The sequence below is a fragment of the Delphinapterus leucas genome, chromosome 8 (genome assembly GCF_059928025.1).
Source record: "Delphinapterus leucas isolate spDelLeu-1000000601 "Yukka" chromosome 8, BTC_Dleu_Yukka2, whole genome shotgun sequence".
NCBI classification, from domain to species: Eukaryota; Metazoa; Chordata; class Mammalia; order Artiodactyla; family Monodontidae; genus Delphinapterus; species Delphinapterus leucas.
Genome location: NC_143136.1, coordinates 60,008,299 through 60,032,793, shown reverse-complemented (window position 1 = coordinate 60,032,793; position 24,495 = coordinate 60,008,299). Strand labels below are relative to the sequence as shown.

The 24,495-nt window shown below is 38.9% G+C and overlaps 1 protein-coding gene across 1 annotated transcript in view; it reads left to right on the top strand.

Annotated features, from left to right (window-relative positions):
* Positions 1-951: 951 nt before the first annotated feature.
* Positions 952-24,495, top strand: part of RAPGEF4 (Rap guanine nucleotide exchange factor 4) — a 141,299-nt gene continuing 117,755 nt past the window's right edge. The window contains exons 1-2 of the mRNA XM_022570050.2: positions 952-1,039; positions 4,992-5,011. Of these exons, the coding sequence (XP_022425758.1) occupies positions 982-1,039; positions 4,992-5,011 (78 nt within the window). The 5' untranslated portion in view covers positions 952-981. The remainder of the gene's footprint in view (positions 1,040-4,991; positions 5,012-24,495) is intronic.

The following is a 24,495-nucleotide window of genomic DNA, read 5'->3' as shown; positions in this document are numbered from 1 at the left end:
TAACCCACAAGCACGTTATAGTGTTGATTCCTTTGGTGCTGTTTAACATTTATGTGTCATCATAATTATAAACCATAAATATACATGACACCATGCAATAAATAAAATTGCCCAGCTTTTCACTCTGAAAGGGGAGGAGGCTGTACTTATTACCTGAGAAGAGACGATGTCTTACACTCACTTTCCATTCTTCATAAATGTCACTCCTCTCTTGTTGGGTGCTCTACCTACATGCTTTATGCTCACCAAGCCTTATCCCTTCAAAACAGCACAGACTCCCAAGGCTAATTATGTATCGCTGAGCCCCAGGTTTTAAAGCAGGCCTGGACCAAAAGTTAGGGGGAGACAATTCAGGGGAATCCACATAGTTCTAAATGAAGCCAAACTATTGTATTTGACAACAAATCGAAAGTTCTTTGGAGGTCACATAACGGGCAGGTGTACAGTGTAAAAGGAAGTTGGTGAATGGCGATGAATCATCTTCTTTCCAAACAGACATTTTCTAGAGATGCATTTCTTTTTGCTTTGAAAGACAGCTGATTCAGTGCTATTCACCTGTTAAGAAGGCGGCACTTTTATTTGTATCTGCATCTGCAAAAACCAAATGTCTTTTCCCTCCTCAAAAACCTGAGCGTGTGTTTGAGAGCATGAGAGGCTTGGCGAGAGGTGGAGGGGAGGGTAAGAGCCCGCACCGTTTGGTTAACCAGCCGCAGATACATGGAGGAACGGGCTGTGACAGAACTCCCTCCCCAACAGGGGCTCTTTCAGTCTCATCCGGGAAGACCTCTTTAGAACACAGCATTTTTATTTTAGGCCCCAGAGCCCAGACAGCACGCTCCATGGCTCTATAAATACAAGACTCAGATGCTTCCTGACACCCAGCGTTTCTGCTTCTTAACATGTAAATACGTGAATGTTCAAAGTGAGTAAATATCCGTACACTGAGTTTACAATCTTGTCTTTCAGAAGTATCGACAGTACATGGCAGGACTTCTGGCTCCTCCTTATGGTGTTATGGAAACAGGCTCTAACAATGACAGTAAGTGAAAAACATGAACATTTTGTATATAAAAGTCTGTTGTGCGGCATGTGTTTTCATGTGACACAAAAATACTTCCTACACCAGCTTGACAGTAAGTCTCCAGACTCTCTTGTGGATAAACAGACCCACCAGCCCACACTTGAGTTATTTTAAAAAATTGTTCCTATAGTATAATTTCGTGGTCTTAGCTGATAGAGGGAGGTGTGCTCTGGTACTAGTCGGAACTTCAGCATGCTTTCCCAAAATACCTTCATTTTAAAGTGTTGTTTCTGGGCTCTTTTAAAAATGGGGTTCAAGAACTGTGTTCGTCGTAGACACCTGAGAGCCACACCTCTTGCTTACTTTGATGCTACTGATCAAGGAGAGAAGCAGCGGGATTCATTCTTTCTTCTTCTTAAATCGTGGCCTCTTCCAATTCCAGGCCTTCAGCCAGATGAGTCTCTGGCTGATCATAAAAGAAAGGAAGTTTTTCTCTGTGATGCTCTTTTCTAATGGGTGCGCACTAGACTCGAAGAAATCCTGTGTCCTGAGTCTGTTTATCTGTTCATGCATGTCAGAAGCATCTTTTTAGCACTCGATACCATCCCTGGGAGTTGCTCGTTGAGGCTCTGGGTCCCCTTACTTGGCTCTTGTCTGTATGTGTGTTACGAGGCAGCGAGCCCTGGGGTTTCTGAAGCTGTGGCACTTCAACACTGACACACTGATGGATCGAGCAGTACTTCCACTCCAAGCCTCTTCAGAGCCAGAGCCACCCTTCCCATCCTCTTCCTACCTCCTTGAATTCCCACTCTCATTCTCACGCTCAGACTTGTCACTCTCTACAGGTGACCCTCCTTCCCGCCTGACCAGGATCTTAAGTGAGCTTCCGTCCCCTCTGTTTCCCAGTTTCTGGGCAGCCTGTGCCCTCTCTTTCTCTGTTTCTCTTCTGTCCTTGGAGAGGTGGGTGTTGGAGGGCAGATCTTTCTTTCCTTTCATTTCTTCCCCTGTTCTTGATTTTTCTCCCCTGGCTGATCTAGGGATGACCAGTAACTGAGCTGGAAATCCCAGCTGTGCTGTCTCCTAGCTGTGTGACTTCCGTTAAGGCACTTAGTGTCTCTGCGCCTCGGTTTCCTCATAGGATTGTTGTGAGGATTAAATGAAGCAAAACGTGTCAAATGTTTAGAAGCAAATGTGCCGGGCGTATAATAAGCACCCAAGTGATGTGAGCTATTATTTCCTCACCACCAGTTACTCTTTAACCCCTCAAAGTCTTCCTTCTGCCGTATACTTCTTGACTCAAGCCATCTGAATTCTCCAGTGACCAGCCAATAGCCAGCCTCAGTCACTACTATTACACACTCTCTGTGACTGGGTAAGATTTTCCATGTTCGGACTCCATCCTCTCTTGGGTCCCAGCCTCCACTGCATTATCCTGGTTTTCTTGTATCTCTCTGGCCCCTTGTATTCTTTCATGGGTATTCTTCCCCTCAGCTGGAAGTTTAGACAGCCTTGGCTGTTTTTCTCTTTTTTCCTCTATACTGACCCCTCCACCGCTGCATCCTTTCTTGCAACTGATACAAATCTGTTTGAGTCTTACAAAGGGCAGCCTAACTTTCCAAGTGACTACTGATCCGATTCTCTTTCCACCCGGATGTCCTCCTGGTCTCATGCACTCAAAATATCAGTAACGGAATACATCGTGATTCCCACAAACCATCCTTCCTCCTGAAAGTGTATTTCCATTCATAACTCCACTGTCCTCCCATACCAGGTACTAAACCTCCGCTGTTTGGGGGTCCTCTTTTCTCTCACCTCCACCCCCCTGAAGTTAATCACTTGTCCATCCCTTGTTCCTTCCTCTGTAGTGTTCATATTCTTTCCTTTCTCTCCCCTCTGCAGCCCCCTGGCTGAGGGCCTCATGACCCTTGACCTGAGAGCAAAGATGGCTCAGCTGGCTTTGAACCTTCATTATTTCACTCTTGGTTTACCCTACACCTGACTTACACAGAACTTTTTAAATTTACTTTTTATTATGAAAAATTTCAGGCATACAGAATGATACAGTTAATACCTGTATTGTCATCACTTTAATTAATATTAAGCTTTAATACTTAAATAAGATTAGTAATAATTTGATAGGTATTTTCATATTATTATTTTGCCATATTTCCTTCTTCTAATCACATATATACATTTCACCCCAAATACTTCAGCAGGCATTTTTGAAAATACAGACTTTTCCATGCAAAAACCACACCATTATCATACCTAATTACTGGTATGATTTTCCTTAATAATATCCACCACTCAATCCAAGTCCGAATTTCCCCAACTGAATGTCTTTGTAGTTAGTTAATTGTTCAAACTGCGCTTCCGTGAAGGACCATGCCATTGCCTCTGGTTTTTATGTCTTTGGTGTCTTTTAATTTTGAAAAGTCCCTTCCCTCCTTTTTCTTGATCATACCACTCTGTTGCTCAGAACCTTTAATGATGGTCCATGGCCAGGCATACAAGGTGAAATTCCAAGACTGCTAATGCCTTAGCCCAACTTGCAAGTTCCTGCATGGTCTGAGAGCACCTTTTCAGTATTATTTCTCTACAGATACCCTAATTTCTATCCACTCTGATACGATGATTTGTACAACTGTGTGTTTATCTTATTAAACCTCCTAGAAAGTAAGCTTCTGTTACAACCCTGTATCTCCTCATTAGTCAACTCTAGTCCTTTCAAATGGTCGTTGGATGGATGGATAAATGGATGAATGAGCTCAAGACGAATTTCAGAGTGCTGACATTGGGCCACGCTTACTCTTTCTGGCAGATCCGAGAAGTGATGTTCATTAATACTCTGCTTGAGAGGACAACCCTCTCTGTCCCCTTGTTTCCTGCCTGAGCTGTTTCCAGCCTGAGCTGTTATGTCCCGATACTATCCCAGGTTGGGGGTCAAAGTTTAATTAGGGTACGTTTCCTAATAATCTATTCTTTTCTTACCCCTCCTGCTTACTGCTGCCTATTAGGATGGGCACTCGGTGCTTTTAATGCCAATATTTTAAGTCCTGTATGACCCCTTATTAAACACATAAAGTCCTGCTTACTCAGAATTTGGATGTACTATATTTTTGCATTGCAAACCCCCTCACACCACCCCAGTAGTTCTAAGCTAGGTGCAAGCCATACATAAAAACCACCTGGACTCCTGTCGCTTCAGTATAAGGCCGCTTGTTCTCACTCGTACTGGGGCCAGTAAGCTCTGCTGGGGCTGGTGACCTTCCAGTATGGCCACCCTTACCATGGCAGAATAGCAGACCCAAAGGAAGTGCAAAGGACCAGTGCCAGCCTGGACCAAGTGCTCATGAAATGTGTGTAAATGAGTGAATGGACGAATGATTAACTTATTTGCTAAGAAAATTGAGACACCCCTGCAAACAGCCATTGCCTACTGGGACCTGACTTGGAAGCAGCAGCGGTTTGCTTTGCCCAAAATAAAAGTTGTGTGCTAGTAGTCTTTATGTGCGACCTGCCCCCAGGTTCAAATCCCTGGAGCGGTGTCAGGAGGTTTGCCTTGGAAAAATACTATCCGTGCAACTTAAGAGTTGATGTGTTTGTCTAAAATTCTGAGTGTTCTGGTGCCCAAGACAGAGTAACTGCTCTGAGACAGTTGCTCGCATGGTGTAAAATAAGCAGGGCTGGATTTTCACCTCTAGGAGAGTAAAGCGTACGGTAGAAAAGCAAAATAAGTATGAGATTTTATTGTCTGGCACACAGCCCTGCTCCTGATTCATTGATTTATTTATGTTACAGATTTTGGTAGGTGCTGCTATGTTTCTAAGCAGCATTATGTACGTTTTTATGGAAAGACAAATTGAAAACACCGAAATGTAACTTGGTTTGATTCAGCAGGGGATTTCATTGCCATTTTGCAAGTTGATCTTACAGCTCATCCTCTTTCTCTCTCTCTTTCCTCTTCTAGGGATTCCTGACAAGGAGAACGTGAGTAGCTGCTCTGTCTCTGCCTAATTTCTAAAAACTGTCATAAGGTAAAAAAATAATTGTGGTAACGCTACCATCAAAGAGAGCTCTTTATCCACATTCAACAGAGCAGTAAATATTTTTCTAATCTTATTCTGGCATCTTTGGTGAGTCACTTTGAAATATGAAGGGGAGAAGGTTGATTGCTCTGACGTGGTCATCACATGTCCTTGATGTTGACTAGTCCGAAGAAAGGTTACTCTAGGGACAAACAGTATAATTGATAAGTGTTTTCTTTTTCCCATGATGCATACGTGGCAGTAGAGAAAACCACTAGTTTAACAGCACATAGAAAATTAGCTGTTTTTCCTTAGTAGGAATACAAAATAGGAGATTTCAGGCCAGTTGATCTTATAATTGTATCCAAGTGCATTAGAGTCAGTATTTCTCTTTGAAGTCGAAAATAATGAATTGCTCTATTTGGTCAGGGCAAACAGGTAAGAGAGTAGGTGCTTTAGGATAAACCTGTCACCAAGAACCAGTGCCAAGTACTCCTTCTAAGGCTGGTAGTGGTGTCGTGGCATTCTCTTTGCATGCAAATAATAATGATATTAACTGGAATCTAAATTTAGACAACAACATGGAAGGGTTAATACGGAAGTGTGTAGGGATTAATCTGAAGTGGTGCTTGGTGGCTCTCAATTGTATTGACTTGTCATTATGTTCCTCAGTTGCTGTACCCAAGTGACAGTGTTACAGAACTGTCTCCCTTTTCTGTCCTTTTCCTGCTTCGGGGCCGGTGTCTGTGGTAATTTCAGACTATTTCTGTATTGCTTTTCAGAGGTCTGACTCTAGCTTTCTTTAGGTCCTCCTGTTTTCATAATGTTGGTTTTAAAGGGCTGGTTGGGAATTCTGGTCCACTGCTATACCACTACAAATTTGGGTTCAAGACCTAGCAGTGTCACTTGAAATGTCACACCAAATCCTCGTTGACTTGGTTCAGCAAAGGACTTCAGTTCCTAGCTGTGGGACTTTGCGCAAGCCACTTAACTTCTCTAAACATCCTTGCCTCATCTTTAAAATGTGGGTGTTGGTTGTGACTACCTTAAGAGGCCATCGTGAATACTGAGTGAGATAATCTGTGGAAAGCATGGAGAGTCATACAATAGAGCTCAGTAAAGGTGAGGACTGTTGCAATAATTATTATTTTATCAAGTCTTGTATCATTTTCTAGCTGTCTTTTCTCCCTACCCCTTATAAAGTAACTGTCCTTTTACATTTTATGGCTCTCCTTAACCTTGAAGGACATTTGATCTGGTCCAAAAGCATCTATAGAGACATTTGGTCCATGCCAAAAGGTCCTTGATATTTGTCCTGTCCAAAACCATTTGTCATGGACCAAATATGCATATGAACTTTTTGGATACAACCAAATTTCAAGGACATTTTGATGTGGACCAGATATCCAATGGACGTTTTGGACATGATCAAATGTCTACTAACCCTCCTTAAAATGTGTTTGTTCAGTGAACCTTTGTAATGGTATTTTGCTATTTAAAAAATGTATCTTTGTATGTTGAGTAAAGCTGTAGATGATCAGGTTCATGGAGAGTCTAAAACCATAGGCTTTAGATGCTAAAGTAACTGATCTTAGCACCATTTTGGACATGGATGTCCCAAAGCACGCTGTAACAAATAATACATGGATCATTGGCCAAATAAAGATGATAAAAGGGCCTGGTGCTTCCTCATCAGGGGACTGTCAGTGGTGTGGAGAGCACACACAGAATGGCCAGGCCCCAGGAGGTCTCAAATGTTCTAAGCTTCAAAAGGATGCTCTGTCTCTCTTAGGCACCTGGTGACCTTTAGGTTGGACCTCCCCACAGTAGAACGACAGATGCAACGTTCTAATCAGAAAGCCTGCCAGCTGTCATGTAGCTCACTTCATGACAAAAGAGGAGTTTGAAGTTTGCAGAAAGTCAGATACAATGAATTTAACAGCGTCTTGCCCTCAGAGATTTAGGGGGCTGGCCAGCCTGTCTCCCCAATAACTAGTCATAGTATATACTTACTTGTATTCGTTTGGGTCATTCTATGTCAAACTCACTAGCAAGAGGAAGCATACTTTTTCTCTGTCAGCAAGTAGAGTGGATACAACGTCACCACATGCTATTAGGAAAGCTCTCCAGTGCCATCAGTCAAAATAAAACAAATGAGATGAAAGACATTCATGAGTAGAGTTGAAGCTCTAGAAAGATAAAAAGACGCCTAAGAGCCTTAAAGTGGTGTTAATGTTAATTGAATTTTTTCCTTTATAAGAGACAAGTTGGGGACTTCCCTGGTGGCGCAGTGGTTAAGAATCCGCCTGCCAATGCAGGGGACATGGGTTCGAGCCCTGGTCCAGGATGATCCCACATGCCGCGGAGCGGCTGAGCCCACGCGTCACAATTACTGAGCCTGCGCTCTAGAGCCCGTGAGCCACAACTACTGAGCCTGAGTGTCACAACTACTGAAGCCCATGCGCCTAGAGCCCGTGCTCCACAACAAGAGGAGCTACTACAATGAGAAGCCTGCGCACCGCAACAAAGAGTAGCCCCCACTCGCCGCAACTAGAGAAAGCCTGCGTGCAGCAATGAAGACCCAACACAGCCAAAAATAAATAAGTAAAATAAATAAATATATTTAAAAAAAACAAAAGCAAAAACAAGCAATACAGAAATGTCTTACTTTAAAAAGAAAAAGAGAGACAAGTTGTGTTAGGATGATTTCTTTCATCCTTTACCTTCTTTACATGCTGGGCAATATTATATTCCCTTTATGTTTCTCTAAATAGCAATAATATGCCTGTGGACTGAAACAAAAGCACTTAGACTATTGTCTCAGTGTCCAAACAGATTCTTTATGGAAAGAATAAATTCTTTTTTCTAGCTCTACTCCTGATTTTGTTAATCACCATGTTTAACTTTCAATCAAATATGCAAACGTCAGTAAATGGTGTTTTTAGCTGCCTTGCCAGCTATACTTTATTTCCAGACCGAGCCTTACCTTTCATAAAAAGAACTTTCTTTTCATAAATTGCACTTCCGTAGAAACAAATAGGCAGTTAACTTGCTGGATTATTTTGTCTACTACTTATTATAATTCATAGGGACATCATTCAACTTTAGATGACAGAGGATACTGGAACCTGTAAAATAATTGATAAAAATGTTAGAAAAATTAACATTGAACCAATAAAGCAAGAAGACCATTTTGTCAGGGTTGCAATTGTTTGGGCTTGTTGGTTTCATAGGTTCTTCTCTTTGATCTGTTTAAATTTTATTTTATTTTTCTGTCTCCGATCAGTGGCTATACCTGACTGACCATGTTTAACACAGAACATAAAAATCGCAATGAAAAGAACGCTTTCTAGTTGAATGTTACGGTTGCCCTTTGACGGAATGAGCTTGTCTGTATTTTGCTGCGTAGATAGACTTTGCTGCTTACTGTGCTCCATTCTTTTGAGAGGCAACTGCTAAGGAGTTTTGTAGTTTTAGAAGCTTATACGTTTCTTCCTCAGTGTGGAAGGAGCCAGAAAATAGACTCAGGAAGATAGCAAAAGAATCCCATTCTCTGATTTACAAACATCTTGTTTCCAAAAGGGTCATTTGAGGTCTTCATGTTTGAGGCAGTGATAACGTTGACGCTGTGATTAGTTAGCTTCTTGTGAAATACGCAAGGATACGTCCCCAGTGTAAAGCACTATCAACTCAGAGCCCAGAGGTTTCCCAAGCACTGGAAGAGCTGGTGCTAGATGCTAATAACAAGCAAGACTGGGGGTTTTGTAAAGCTATTTGGTTGGTCTCCTTTTAAGAAGATTACTTAAATCTTCCCAAACTCTTAAAAAATCATGGGTTATTTATATGAAGAATAATTTTTGGAAATGATTATAAAGACATAAGGTTTTAAATGGCAAATGGTAAGGACATGGTTTACATGCTTTGTGAAAATTCTCATTAAGGAGAGAGCAATAATAAGTAATTACTAGGGTCAATAGGTTAGCAATTTTAGGAATTTTTAGGGACTATAGTAACATTTATCCCTATTGTTGCTCTTTTTCAAGGTTAGAGAAAACAGATTAGAATATTTTCCACCAATTAAATGATGATGTCTTATTTTACCATTGTAGATTGGCTATGATTCTGGGTCAGATGAAGAAAAAGGAAATTGTGTATCCTTATAGAGACTTAAAATATTAAAAAAAAAAAAAAAAACCTAGAAAACTCCATAAAACTCGGTAAAACCTTTCAACTCCAGCTTTCAAATTGAATTCAAACCAACAGTTTATGGTGGAACACAGTTTTTAAAATCCTACTTTAAAACGTGACTGGTAGGCGTCCAGAGCTGATTGGGACATCCTGGCCAGAGTTCACAGCTTTACCCCAGCAGCCATTTCCCTCTGGTCTAGGGTGAGAATGTTTTAACCAGCACCGTCACCACACTGAAGCAACACACATGTGACTGGCTGAGGGTACGAAGCTCTACACAGGAGAGCAAACCAACCAAACGCTTGAAGGCAGAAAATCCTGAGCTGCTCGTTTCATTTGAAGGACAAGTTGCTTATCACCCAAGAGAAGATTAGATTTAGCAGTGTTGCTGGCCCGAAATTACGCCTTTGTAGTGTGTAAATACTCATTCCTTAGCTGGCCTATTAGAACGTGTAGCTCAGCAAGCCAAGACTGACTTGGCCCCACCTCCCGGGAAAAAACAGCCTGTTAATGTCAAAGGTGCCAAGGACAACTTCAGCTCTTGGTCTCTGAAGAAATGTTTGTTTTTATGTTTGTGAATTAGGCATTTTATGGGGCAAGAGGCCCTTGCTGAATTTCTTTCTGCTTTTTATTCCATCCCTTCCTCTCCTCATATAAAAGCTGGCCTGTGCCATCTCTCTCTAGCTTCTGCAGTGGCATACTGATTGAAATTTTTTTCTCTCTTTTTAAAATTTTATTGGAGCATAGTTGATTTACAAAGCTGTGTTAGTTTCAGGTGTACAGCAAAGTGACTCAGTTATACATATACATATATTCATTCTTGTTTAGATTCTTCTATCGGTTATCACTGAATATTGAGTAGAGCTCCCTGTGCGATACAGTAGGTCCTTGTTGGTTATCTGTCTTATATATAGCAGTGTGTGTACGTTCATCCCAAGGCCCTGATTTATCCCTCCCCGCCACGTTCCCCCTCTGGTAACCTTAAGTTTGTTTTTTATATCTGTAAGTCTGTTTCTGTTTCTGATTGAATTTTTACGATGATGTGTACTTGACCTTCATCTACATAGTAAATAGTAAGTGCAGGGAACTCTCTGAACATCTGACCTTCTGTTGTCAATTATGCCATGTGTTTGTTGCCTCTGAATGTTCTTCGGCAGTGTTCACAGGACCCGCAAAGCTGTGAGTTTGCTTGATGAAAAGGCACCTATCGGGGTGTATTGGGGTGGTGGTTCGCAAATATATTTTAGAGTTATTTTTATAATATTACAAATTATATTTGGTGACTGATTCAGTGTTCTAATGTCGGTGTCTCTACATTTTTAGGAGGAGAGCCTTTGAGTATTGCTGCCATGCTGATCTAGGGCTGCCACTGAGTTAACCACATAACCTTGCTTTGAATATGTTCTCAGTGTCTTCTGTAGTCAGAATTTGACTTGGGCAAGATATCACAGAGAACCTGGGTAGTGTTTAATGGTTAAAAATAATAATCATAAAAGAAATTATATTCCCCAGTCTCTCTAGCCAGCAGCCTCTCCCTGCTCTCACTTTAACAAATGCCACGGCCTTGAGGTGAGGCTGTTCACTATTGGCATTCCTGCTGAGAATTAGCTCCAGTCTCAGCAGGGCCAGGAACATAATGTCACGTTGATAGCAAGACACCACACTGCCGATTCCAGAGTTATGGGAGAGCACACTGCTGTCTTCAGAAATAGTTTGCTCTGTGCTGCAGGCAATTATGTTCATCACCAGTCACTTGGCGCTGCTAGCATGTTATCTTGATTGACTGTGGGAATAAAATATGTAGTATCGTTTATGTTTGATGTATTTGAATGTTTATCGTCCTTGTTTTGACAAATTGAAACCAAATTATTTGCAAAATACGTCTTAGGTTTAGGAGAGAAAATTGTAGTGTTCTTAGACTGGATAAATTAATCCAGTGATTACATGTCATTTAGGATTTGGATTCTTTTCTAATAATTCGGTGTCAAGACTGCCCTGAGTCCATAGATATTAAAATATTCTATAGTTGTTCTCTTTACCTTTCGGTAAAATTACATTATAGATAGATGCACATATACACACCCATATGTACATATATGGACACATGCAGATGTATATATAAATTTATATTTAACCATTTTCGTTCTTTAGAATTTCCAGAAAAGAAAATCGTAACACCAACTTTTCGTAATATGATCAGGCTTTGTTCAGAATTCTTATTGCCAGTTTTTATAAATGTTCAAGTTCTCTCCAGCTTTGTTTTATTTTCTGTTTTCCTTCAGTCAAAGAATGATTCAGAAGTACCCGTAGAATGTGCTGTCTAGTTGCTTGAAAACCTTTAATCGAATGCATATGTATTGATGGATCCCAGGCGCCACGTGGAGCCATGAAAATAGTGTAGCACCTTCAGGGAGTTGCAGCCGGGGATGGAAGCAGACGTGTGAACACAAGCCAGCACACTGCAGTGCTGTGGCACGTGTGGTCGGGAGGCCGTGGCGTGACCGCGTGGCCTTAGAGGCTCTGCGGGCTTGAGCTAAGTCCAGCTCTGCCGCTTACTAACCATGTGAAGGTGGACAAGTTAGTTAACCTTTTACTCCTCTGTTTCCCCAGCTACAGGGTAAGAGTAACAGTAGTGTGGGAGTAGTGGCATAGCGGTGGAAGCCGAGGGGCCTGCCAGGAGGATTAGTGAGATGACGCAGGCCAAGTGCCAGTGCTGGCACCCCTACATACTCTCAGGAGGCACATGGGGCTGTGTGGTTCTCAGGAGAAGGGGAGGGGCTCAGAGCAGGCCTCCCGGAAGAGGAGGAAATGCCTCCGTGCGCTTTTGATGGAACGTAGATGTTACCCAGGTGGAAGGGAAAGGAGAACGATGCATGAACAAAGGAACAGAGTACCAGAGCTTTTCAAAACCTTTCAAAATAAAAAACTTTTCATTATTTTGGACTCTACTTGCTAGGAGCCCTTGCAAAGTTGTCAAAATCTGACTTCTAAGCATCAGGCATTTCAGGGTTCCAACAAAACACCTTTTTTTTTTTCGTTAACTAAAGGTTGATCTGTTTTGAATGCAGATGGGGAATTAGCTTGAATTTCCCCCTATTTGTACATCCCAATATCATGCCTTCCTTTTAAAAATGACAGATCTGGAGCTGATGCCTTTGAAGCCTATTGTTCACTCTGATCTCCAGCTCCTTTTCTGCTATAATTGCCCAGTCAGTGCTCTCTGATTTCTGTGGTTCTCCTTTGTTTTTTTCCCCCTTCTCGTGAATGAATCACTCTGCAAAGCTTTCTATTGAATTTTGACCTCTTTTTCCTTTTCCATTTGTCAAGGTTATTTTAAATTTCATTCCAGTTTTCCTAAGTGCCAGCCACCCCACCCAATTGGGTATCATTGTCAAATTTAATAAGAATGCTTTTGATTCCATAGTCAAGGCTTTAATCAACATGTTAAATCTAGCAGCATTCAGCAGAGGACCTAATCTTGTGGAATTTAATCTGGTTTCTGCTAATTTATTTGCATACATGATAAAATTATCCCATCCGGACATGAAAAAGAAACTTAGGAAAACATACTGTGAAAATACCCCGTAAAACAGGTGCTAAGCCATTAAATTCACTTCCATCCGACTTTCTACCTATTCGTAATTTGACAGAAAAGGAAGATGAGAATTTTATTTCTGTCTCAGAATATACTAATATGACTGGATTCAATACATATTCATTGTTATAGTCTGTGTCCCCAGAGGTGCATCAGCTTCTGTCCCTGACACTTAATAGCCAGCAACACTGAACAAGTCCTAGCACTCTGACCCTCAGTTTCCTCATCGATAAAATGGTGATTTCCCCAGTGAACCACAGCAAAAGGATTGTTGGGAGATCAAATAAGGTAAAGCAGGGGGGAAATTCCCAAACTTTACACTGCTCCCAAACATAAAACCCTACATTAAGCTTCCCTGGAGCTTCATTCCAAAGGAGATCACACCCTTGTTGGTAACCTCAGTCCAGGGATATTATCCTAGACTGGGGATCTCTGAGGCTGTCCAGTAGGTTCTGGTTTAGGAGGAGATTGGGTCTGGGAAACCTTATAAAAGCTTGCGTCCTATTAGGACTTGGTCCAGTGCTCAATTCTGGGAAGACAGCAAGATGCCAAATGAAAAGTCATTCATCTTAATGTCCTTGTAACTTAGCTCAGCTAAGAGAATGAACAATTCCCAAGTCACACCAAGCACTGATTTGGTGCTGTAATTTGATAGCCCAATCCCAAACAAAGTGAGGAAACCACACCCAAAGTTGACTACAAAGACGGATGGGGTAGAGAGTAAGAGCTGTAAGAGAGTAAAGAAGATAAGCTGGAGAAGGCACCTGGCTCGTTTGGGGGCCCAGCAGAGAATCATGGATGTCATCATGGCAGTCCACCCTGCACCTTCTAGTTTTAGGGTATGTGAGCTTTTTTAATATTATATTAACAAATTCTTCTATTTAAATTTTCAAAGCATTGCAATGTACAACTACCTAGTAAAGGAATTTGTAACATATTGCAAAAATGGCTGTGTCATTCAACAAGATATTCTTTTGACTGAAACCGGTAATGGTCCCTTCCGCTACGCACACCCGTCCCCTGTTCCCCCAGCTTTATGTTTTCTTTTTGGTGTCTGGTATGTTCAGAAAAACACTTGGGCTCCCTCTGCTGGCCATTCCAGTGTTTCTACATGTCTAACCTTACAGCTGAAGTTTTTAGTTACATGGCGCAAAATGTTTGGATGAAAGTGGAAATATTAATAGTAAATTTTATTTTCTTTTGTAAGATGACTGGTACTTGGGAACCTCTGAATTATCCAAAATATCCAACTCATTTATTCATTCATTCATTCATCCATTCATATATCTTCCAATCTAATATGTTGTTGATAATTTCACTTTACTAAACGAAGGGGCATCTGATCTGCAAGTCCATAGAAAGATATTAAGTCCCAATCCTGTAAGTCAAACAGCTTTCCCCAAGAAGTGATTCTATTAACTAGCAAGTTTTTATAGAATGCTTACTGTGTATTAGCCCAGAGTTGGACATTATGGGAAATATTTTGTTACTCATCATTTTAAAAATATATGAATAAGCTCTTCTATAACAGTTGGCAATGTTATATTACTTCTTTTTCTCCTTTAAACTATATTCCCATTCTATTTGCCACATAGAATTTTATCCTACTGTAACGAATCTTTGTCCAGACCTGATTACTTTTAAATTACGACAATGTATTATTAGTCAATATACAGATTTAGCTACAGTAACAAAGACTCAAACATAAGTGTCTTAAATAAAACGGAAGATAATCTTCCTTCGTGTTAAGTGTCCAAATGTGAGCTGCGCAGGGTTAACGTGGCACCTCCAAGTTGTAATGTATTTTTACGACTGAAAGTCTCTTATTGATCACACTCTTATACTTTCGTGTATCAAAAATAAGTATATATTTAAATCTTAATGTTTTAAAATTTCTAATGACCGTTAAGTTTCCTTTAAAATTTTTCTTCTGAGTTGAATGATAGTAGTAGTATACAATTGTCAAAACAAAATAAATATTTTATATATATTTAGAAATAATTATTAAATATTAAATTATAACTGTAAAGGCATCATTGAATGACTTGGGTGCTTTTTAAAAATGAATTTGTTATCTGTAGGCAGCAGGGGGTTAACATCAATTCTCCACTTCTTGGTTTTTAGGTATGTAAGCACTGGAAAAGCTTGTTCACATAAATCAGCAGATGAGAATGGAAATAGTTTGACACAGCAATGTCACTAAACTCTGACTCCTGAGCAGCTAATGGGGAGAGAGAGATATTGTAGTCACACTGGAGGCTGCGGAAAGTGTTGCATTCTGGGTGGATTTTGAAAATGGAGTCCTAGGATCTTCTGATGAATTAAATGTGAGGTGAGAGAGAAGGAGAGAAGTCAAGGACGACTTAAGGGTTCTTGGCCCAATCACGCAGAAGGATGCAGCTCCAACAGCTAAGAAAGGGAAGACTGAGGATGAAGTGAATTTGCACACCTAGTTTGAAGGTCGTTATACTAGACAGTATCCAGGAATGAGGTATGAGTAGGCTTTTGTACTGTACCCCGTCCAGTCAATCGTTAATGATAATAAACATTAGATTAGAGAGTGGTAATGAGATTTGATTTTAGGTATTTATACTGAGTAGTATATGCCTGGGGCATGAATAAAATTAGAATGTTTCTGAAAGAATTAAATACAAGACAAAAATAAGCAAGAATTTTATTAGGTTTGGCTCCCCCCTTCTGTTATATTTTGTAGATTTTAAGAGAATTTATGTTTGTGAGCAAATTTTGTGTATAACTGCAGGTATTGCCTTTCAAATAAAAGGTTAATGAAAAGTTGATTTATAGAATATTTCAGGTAGAAATAGTAAATGAATCAAGCTAACAAAGTGTGACTTAATAGACATCCTCAGGGACCTAGGATGAATAGGTAGAGGCACATTATTTGTAACTTAGCCCACAAATTATTTCTATATGATTTAAATGGCTATGACCTGCTTGAAACAATTTGTTTTCTTAATTAGTTTAATCATTCTCTTTATAGTGTCTTATCCTACTAAATGGGTTAATAACCCTCTTTTTCTTAAATAAATTAAGTTTTCCAGCCAAGCCACAAATTTCCAATTAAGTTTGAAGGAGTGAAGTAATTCCATAATAGGGGAAAAATGATTATATTTAATTCTTTTAAAATCAACTGACATGTATTAAGTGCCCACTATGTGCCACGCAGATACAAACTTTGGTTCTGGAGCTACAAAGTCCAATAAAACGAATTCTTGACTTCAAAGAGCAAACAGCCTAACAGCTTAAACAGCCTAGGACAGAGACTGGTTATTAAACGGATAATTATATCAGAATGTGGTACTGAGAGAGACTGGACTTAAGTGCCAAAATACCTCACACATTGTAAGAGCCACGTCACTTGAACCCAAAGGATTTCTGAAAAAAGAAAGTTTCATTATTCACCACCCCTGATGTTTTCCTGATTCAAAAGAATGCAGTTACTAAGTTACTGTATAACTCCAAACTATGGAGGATACAGGTGGCAGAAACCCATTTTAAGCCAGTTCAAAGGCAAAGTCCACAGGAAGAGCTGGTGTGGCGCTGGCCTTGGGCTAATAGAGGCCAAGGGCTCTACTTCCACCTCTCCCCAAGCCTGGAAACATGGTCGCCAACTATTCCTGGTTTTTCCCCAGCAGCTACTGTTAGAAAACCTTGGGGAAGGACACGGACTGGTCTAGTGTAGGTCCTGTGGTCCCTCTACCCCAATTCTGAGTCAGTGTGGGTGAGATACCACTGTGGGCTCAGCTCTGACAGGGGGGAGGTCTGGCCCTGGAAGAAGGCAAGACAGGAAATAGTAGCTGTTCACTCTTCCTCCCCGGTGACGCACATTCAGCTGACTTCTGAAATATCAGTCTCCCTCCTCTGGTGTGCTCAGATAACAGCATAATGCAATCAATATCACATTTGGGGGTTAGTCTTCACCCCTTGTTTATGAAGAAATAGGACAGAAGCAGTTAGGAGAATAATGTTGACATCACATTTCGCAACAGCTTTGATTGCCCTAAGCATTGTGCTTTAAAAACTACATGCATTCCCTTCAATCAGAGTCATAATTTCTTTTTCACTGTCTTCTTAACACGAATGATGTGGAAATTAACAAGATTTGATCTTGTTAAGTCTTTTGAGATACTTAGATGTGGGTTCTGAGCCAGTAGATGATAGCAGCAAGCCTATGTGTCCTAGGATATTACAGGAATTCTTCTTTTTTATCTATTTGGTTTAAAGTCTGTGAGCCAAATTTACATTCAGATGAGTCATTGAAGCTTATATTGTGTGCCTAAAGGGAAATGTTTATGCCAAGAGTCTAAGACGAAGTCCAGCAAGACAGTGGATTTTTAAATCATGGTTATCTTTCCCTGATAATAAGTGTAATAGTTTCTGTTGAATATTTGGAAACATAAAACTGTTTTTTAACATCTCCTAAAATGCCACCACCCAGAGCTCTGAGTGTTTCTATATTTAATACATAGAAACAAATTTTAGTTTACACTGTATGTATAGTTTCACATCCTACCTTTTCAGTGAAGTTTTTGAAAGGACTTTAATATTGTCCCAACCATATTGGAGAATGAATCTCCTCTGCAATAATTTTTTTTTTCAAACAGCCATCTATATCTTTTAAAGTCAGTTTTCACTTCATCCCCTTCCCATTCTTGGAATTATTTTTGGTTACGTTGCTGTTGTTCTTCCTTCATTTCTGATGTTCTAAGTTTCTGACTGGTATCATTTCCTCTCTGACCGAAGAACTTCCTCTAGAAAGTCTCGTAAAACAGGTCTGCTGGCTACAAATTGACCAACGCTTTTCTTCGTTTGAGAAGGTCTTTCTTTTACCTTCATTCCTAGAGGATATTTTAAAGGACAGAGAATTATGAATTGACAATTTTTATCTTCTAGCATTTTTATGAGCCAGTATTGATGCATTATTAGTAACGGAAGTCTATTGTTTATTCAGACTTCCTTTGTTTTTCTGTTCCTGCACCCCTTCCAGGATATCACTTCATATCTAGTGGTCCTGTCTCCTTAGACTCCTTTGGTTGTTCCAGTTTCTCAGACTTTCCTTGTTGTTGACGAACTGGACAATTTGAGGGATACTGGTCAGATATTTAGGAGAATGTTCCTCACTTGTGATTTGTCTGATATTTTTTCAAGATCAGACTCAGATTATAGGTTTTCTGGGAAAGACAACAGATGTACCATTTTCATCACAGCATATCAAGAATTTATACTGTCAAGGTGATTTATCGTTGTTAACATTGACTTTGATTATTTGGTTAAGGTAGTATTTTCCAAGTTTCTCTACTGTAAAGTCATTCCCTTTCCAGACTGAACTCTTTGAGAGGAAGTCACTATGCACAGCCCACACTTGAGAAGGGAGTTATGCTCTACCTCCTTGATAGCAGATGCCTACATAAATCATTTGAAATTCTTCTCATGGGAGATTGTCTCTTCTACCACATTTATTTGTTTATTTATTCAACTGTTTTTCATATCAGCATAGACTCATAGGTATTTATTTTATATTTTGAGTTGTAAGCCAATATTACTTATTTATTTTCTTAGTCAAGTTGTTCCAGCATTGGCCACTGGTAGCTCTTTAAGTTGGCTCCTGTGTTTCATTGACATATTCCATAATCGTGTTTCATTTTGGTTTATATTTTTGGACATTTTTTGACACAACTAGATGCTTGTATATTCCCTGTCCCCATCTTAGCAGTAGCCGTTTTGTCAAGGATCCTTGGTTCCTTTTATTGAAGATCTTGGTATTAGAAACCAAGATCTGGGTGGTATGTGTGCTTGTTACTACTGAGATGTTATTGCTTCTAAGCCCTCTCAGCTAAAAGAGCAAGGAAATGTATGTGGGTATACTAATTTGTGCATAATGCATATCTATAAATACATATATATATACACACATCTATCTGTATCTATATTTAGCCAAGTATGAGTTCCTACCGATTTCTCTAACTGTAATCCATTACCAAATGGATCATTCTAGCCTTTTCTTCTTGCTTGTTTGAAACTTCTCACTCTAACATTGAGAAATTTGACTTGTACCATCTGTCATCTATTTAATTGTCTAATTCCAGCATGTATGTATCGTGGTTTTGATTACCTGTACCCCTATGAGAAACAAGCTTTATCAGTTAGAATGGAGTGCTTATGTATAGTGTTTTGCCTTTAGTCTTACAGACTGCTCATTTCTAAAACTATCTAAGTCAGCACCTTCCCTACCTCCCTCACCCTACTCCCTTCATGGAGGTTACTTCATACATTTGTAATACAATCAAATTCTTTTGTCACAGTCTGCATTCCATCCTGGGATCCCTAACCTCCTAAATCATAGTTTTAATCTTCATATATTAACTTTCACCCCAGGTGCTAAGTTCTGTGCATTTTGACAAATGCATAATATCATGTATCCACCTTTACAGTATCACAGAACAGTTTCACTGTCCTAAAAATTTGTCTGTGTTTCACCTATCCATCCTTATCTGAAGCCCTGGCAACCACTGGTTTTTTCTCTCTATAATTCTGCCTTTTTCAGAAAGTCAAATAAATAGTATGTAGACTGGCTTCTTTCACTTAGAAATGTACATTTAAGATTCAGTGTTTTGCATGGCTTGAGCATTTGTTTTATCACTGAATAGCATTCCATTGTATAGACGTACCACAGTTTGTTTATCCTCCTATTGAAGGACATCTTCGTTGCTTCCATTTCTTGGCAGTTATAAATAAAACTGTCATAAACATGTGTGAGCAGATTTTGTGTGAACATAAATTTTCAAATCAGTTGGGTAAATACTTAAGAGTGCAATTGCTGGATTGTACTGTCAGACTATATTTAGCTTTGTAAGAAACTGCCAAACTGTCTTCCAAAACAGCTGTACCATTTTGCATCCCCACTAACAATGGATGATAGTTACTTTGCTCTGCATCTTCACCAGCAATTGGTATTGTCTGTTTTCTGTATTTTAGCCATTCTAATATAGGAATGTAGTGGTATCTCATTCTTGTTTTGATTTTCATTTTCCTCCTGACAAATGATGTTGAGCAACTCTTCATATGCTGTTTGCCATCTGTATATCTTCTTTGTTGAGACATCTGTTAAGATCTTTTGCCCATTTTATTTTTTCAAGCTTTTTAAATTGAAGTATAGTTAATTTATAATGTGTTAGTTTCAAGTGTACAGTAAAGTAATTCAGTTAGATATATATGTATGTATCTATATGTACATATGTACACATATATTCTTTTCCATTATAGGTTATTACAAGTTATTGAATATAGTTCTCTGTGCTATACAATAGGTCCTTGTTGTTTATATATTAAATATATAGTAGTTTGTATCTGTTAATCCCTAACTCCTGACTTATCCCATCCCCCTTCCCTTTTGGTAATCATAGGATTGTTTTCTATGTCTGAGAGTCTGTTTCTGTTTTGTAGATAAGGTCATTTGTATCCTTTTTTAGATTCCACAAATAAGTGATATCATATGATATTTGTCTTTGTATGACTTACTTCACTTAGTATGATAATCTCTAGGTCCATCCATGTTGTTGCAAATGACATTATTTCATTCAGTTTTATGGCTGAGTAATATCCATTTTATATAGGTACCACATCTGCTTTATCCATTCATCTGTTGATGGACATTAGGTTGCTTCCATGTCTTGGCTATTGTAAATAGTGCTTCGATGAACATTGGGGTGCATATATCTTTTCTAATTAGAGTTTTCGTCTTTTCCAGATACCTGCCCAAGAGTGGGATTGCTGGATCAGATGGTAGCTCTATTTGTAGCTTTTTAAGGAACCTCCATACTGTTCTCCATAGTGGCAGCAGCAATTTACATTCCCACCAACAGTGTAGGAGGGTTCCCTTTTCTCCACACCCTCTCGGCATTTATTATTTGTAGACTTTTTGATTGTTGCCATTCTGACCAGCGTGCGGTGATACCTTATTGTAGTTTTTGATTTACATTTCTCTGATAATTAGTAATGATGAGTATCTTTTCATGTGCCTCTTGTCCACCTGTATGCCTTGTTTGGAGAAATGTCTATTTAGGTCTTCTGCCCATTTTTTGATTGGGTTATTTGGTTTTTGGTATTGAGTTGTTTGAGCTGTTTGTGTATTTTGGAAATTAAGCCCTTCTTGGTTGCATTGTTAGCAAATATTTTCTCCCAGTCCATAGGTTGTCTTCGTTTTGTTTACAATTTCCTTTGCTGTGCAAAAGCTTATAAATTTGATTTAGGTCCTCTTTGTTTATTTTTGCTTTTATTTCTTTTGCTTTGGGAGACTGACCTAAGAAAACATTGCTGCAATTTATGTCAGAGAATGTTTTTCCTATGTTCTCTTCTAGGAGTTTTCTGGTGTCATGTCTTTAAGTTTTTAAGCCATTTTGAGTTTATTTTTGTGTGTGGTATGAGGGAGTGTTCTAATTTCATTGATTTACATGTGGCTGTCCAGCTTTCCCAACACCACTTGCTGAAGAGACTGTCTTTTCTCCATTGTATATTCTTGCCTTCTTTGTCAAAGATTAATTGACCGTGGGTGTGTGGGTTTATTTCTACGGCCTGTATTCTGTTCCATTGATCCATATGTCTGTTTTTGTGCCAATACCGTGCTGTTTTCATTACTGTAGTTTTGTAGTATTATCTGAAGTCTGGGAGGGTTATGTCTCCAGCTTGGTTCTTTTTCCTCAGGATTGCTTTGGCAATTCTGGGTCTTTTGTGGCTTCATATAAATTTTAGGATTATTTGTTCTAGTTCTGTGAAAAATTCCATGGGTAATTTGATAGGGATTGCATTAAATCTGTAGATTGCTCTGGGTAGTATGGCCATTTTAACAGTATTAATTCTTCCACCCAAGAGCATGGAATATCTTTCCATTTCTTTGAATCATCTTCAGTTTCCTTTATCAATGTTTTATAGCTCTCGGCATATAATTCTTTCACCTCCTTGGTCAGGTTTATTCCTAGGTATTTTTTTGTTGTGATTTTTTTTTAATTTTTGAATTTTATTTTATTTTTTTATACAGCATGTTCTTATTAGTTATCCATTTTATATATATTAGTGTATACATGTCAATCCCAATCTCCCAATTCATCACACTACCACCACCACCACCACCCCGCCACTTTCCCTCCTTGGTGTCCATATGTTTGTTCTCTACATCTGTTTGACATGATTTTAAAAGGGATTTTTTTTTTTACTTTCTCTTTCTGATATTTCATTATTAGTGTAAAGAAATGCAACTGATTTCTGTATGTTAATCTTCTATCCTGCTACCTTGCTGAATTCATTTATCACTTCTCATAGTTTTTGTGTGGAGTTTTTAGGGTTTTCTGTGTAGAGTATCATGTCATCTGCATATAATGACAGTTTTACCTCTTCCCTTCCAAGTTGTATGCTTTTTCTTTCTTTTTCTTGTCTGATTGCTATGGCTAGGACTTCCAAAACTATGTTGAATAGACGTGTTGAGAGTAGGCATCCTTGTCTTGTTCCAGATTTTAGTGGGAAGGCTTACAGCTTTTCACCGCTGAGTATTATGCTGGCTGGCTATGGGTTTGTCATAAATAACTTTTATTATATTGAGATATGTTCCCTCTATACCTATTTTGGTGAGAGTTTTTATCATAAGTGGACGTTGAATTTTATCCAATGGTTTTTCTGCACCTCTTGAGATGATTGTGTCATTTTTGTCTTTTCTTTTGTTGATGTGGTGTAATTGACTTATGTATGTTGAACCATCCTTGTGACCCTGTGATGAATCCAACCTGATCATTGTGTATGATCCCTCTGTGTGTTGTTGGATTCAGTTTGCCAATATTTTGTTGAGGATTTTTCTTTTTTTGGTAGTGTCTTCGTCTGGTTTTGGTATCAGGGTAATGGTGGCTTTGTAGAATGACTTTGGGAGTGTTCCCTCTGCTTCAGTCTTTTGGAAGAGTTTGAGAAGGATTGGTATAAGTTCTTCTTTGTATGTTTGGTAGCATTGCCCAGTGAAACCATCTGGTTCTTGACTTTTGTGTGCAGGGAGGTTTTGTTTTTTTTACAGATTCCATTTCACTTCTACCGATTGGTCTGTTCAAAGAATCTGTTTCTTCTTCCAATCCATGAACATGGAATATTTCTCCACTTATTTAGATCTTCTTTGATTTCTTTCGCTCATGTTTTGTAGTTTTCTGCATACATATCCTGTACATATTGTGTTAGATTTATGCCTAAGTATTTCAATTTTCTTTTGTTGCTATTGTAAGAGGTATTTTTTTACATTTCAAATTCCAATTGTTTATTACTGGTATATAGAAAAGCAGTTGTTATTTATTTATGACCTTATATCCTATGATCTTGTTATACTCACTTATTAGTTCTAGGGGTTCTTTTGTAGATTCTTTGTGATTTTCTGCATAGAACAATCATGCTGTCTGCAAATAAAGACTTTTATTTCTTTCTCTCCAACCTGAGTACCTTTTATTTATTTTTCTTATTGCACTAACTAGGATTCCCACTATGATGTTGAGTAGGAGTGAGAAAGGATGTCCTTGCTATTAGATTTTTAGTATAATCATTTTTACCACGTATTTTAACTCTTCCATGAAACATTATTTGTAATGGCTACAAAATATCCCCCAATTCTGATATATCATCACTTATTTTTAACCATTTGTATAATGTTGCATATTTTGGTTGTTTCTAACTTCTCTATTCTTTAGTTTTCTTTAAAATAAAGAAGAAAAGTGTCCACCTCATGAAGTTATTGTGGAAAGTAAATAATCCATGGAAAGTTCTTATTGCCTTGTCGGACAAAAATAAGCACTTGACAAAATGCTTTTTTGGTTATAAGTATTATTGAGGCTTATGAAAAATAAAGGATTAGGAGAGCTAGGGTAGAAACTGTGTTTACGGGCAGAGATTTCTCTTTATACGCCTGTGGAAGCTGTATTATGGAAATATACCAGAGAAGTAAACAGACAAGGAGGCTGGAACCAGACTACTTGAGTTCAGATGCTGGCTCTGCCACATCCTAGTTATGTGGCCTTGAGCAATTTACTTAACCTCTCTAAGACTCAGGTTCATCATCTAAAAAATGGGTTGATAACAATAGCACCTACCTCCTAAGTTTGTTGTGAGGTTTAAATTAGAACACGCGTATAAAGTTTTCACAGCACGGTACGTGGCACACAGTGTGCATTCAACAAATGTTTTATTCTTTTGATCATAAACAAGTTAATTTGCCTCATTTATATCTCTAATATATTTTTTAATTCTGTTAGCCCAAACTCATAACCACCATCTTCTTTCTCTCTTTCTAACATCAAGATTTAAGGACCACATTCACATTTTGTGCTAAAGAAGATAGTATTTTTGCTACTTTCCTTTTTCCAACTGGTCCCTCCTTTTTTTTAGCCTTCGTTATTTCAACAGTTCAATTTAAGTACACGATGCCAGCTGCTGTGGTTGGCACTGGGGCACCAGGGGGAATAAAACAAACATGGCCCTCCCTGTTAGACCTTATATTCTGGTAAAAATGTCAGATAGTAAACAAGTAATTACAACTGTACCCTGTGCTACTAAAGGAAGTGCAGGACGCCCTAAAGCAGCACTGGCGCATAGACATATGAGTCACATATGTAATTCTAAACTTT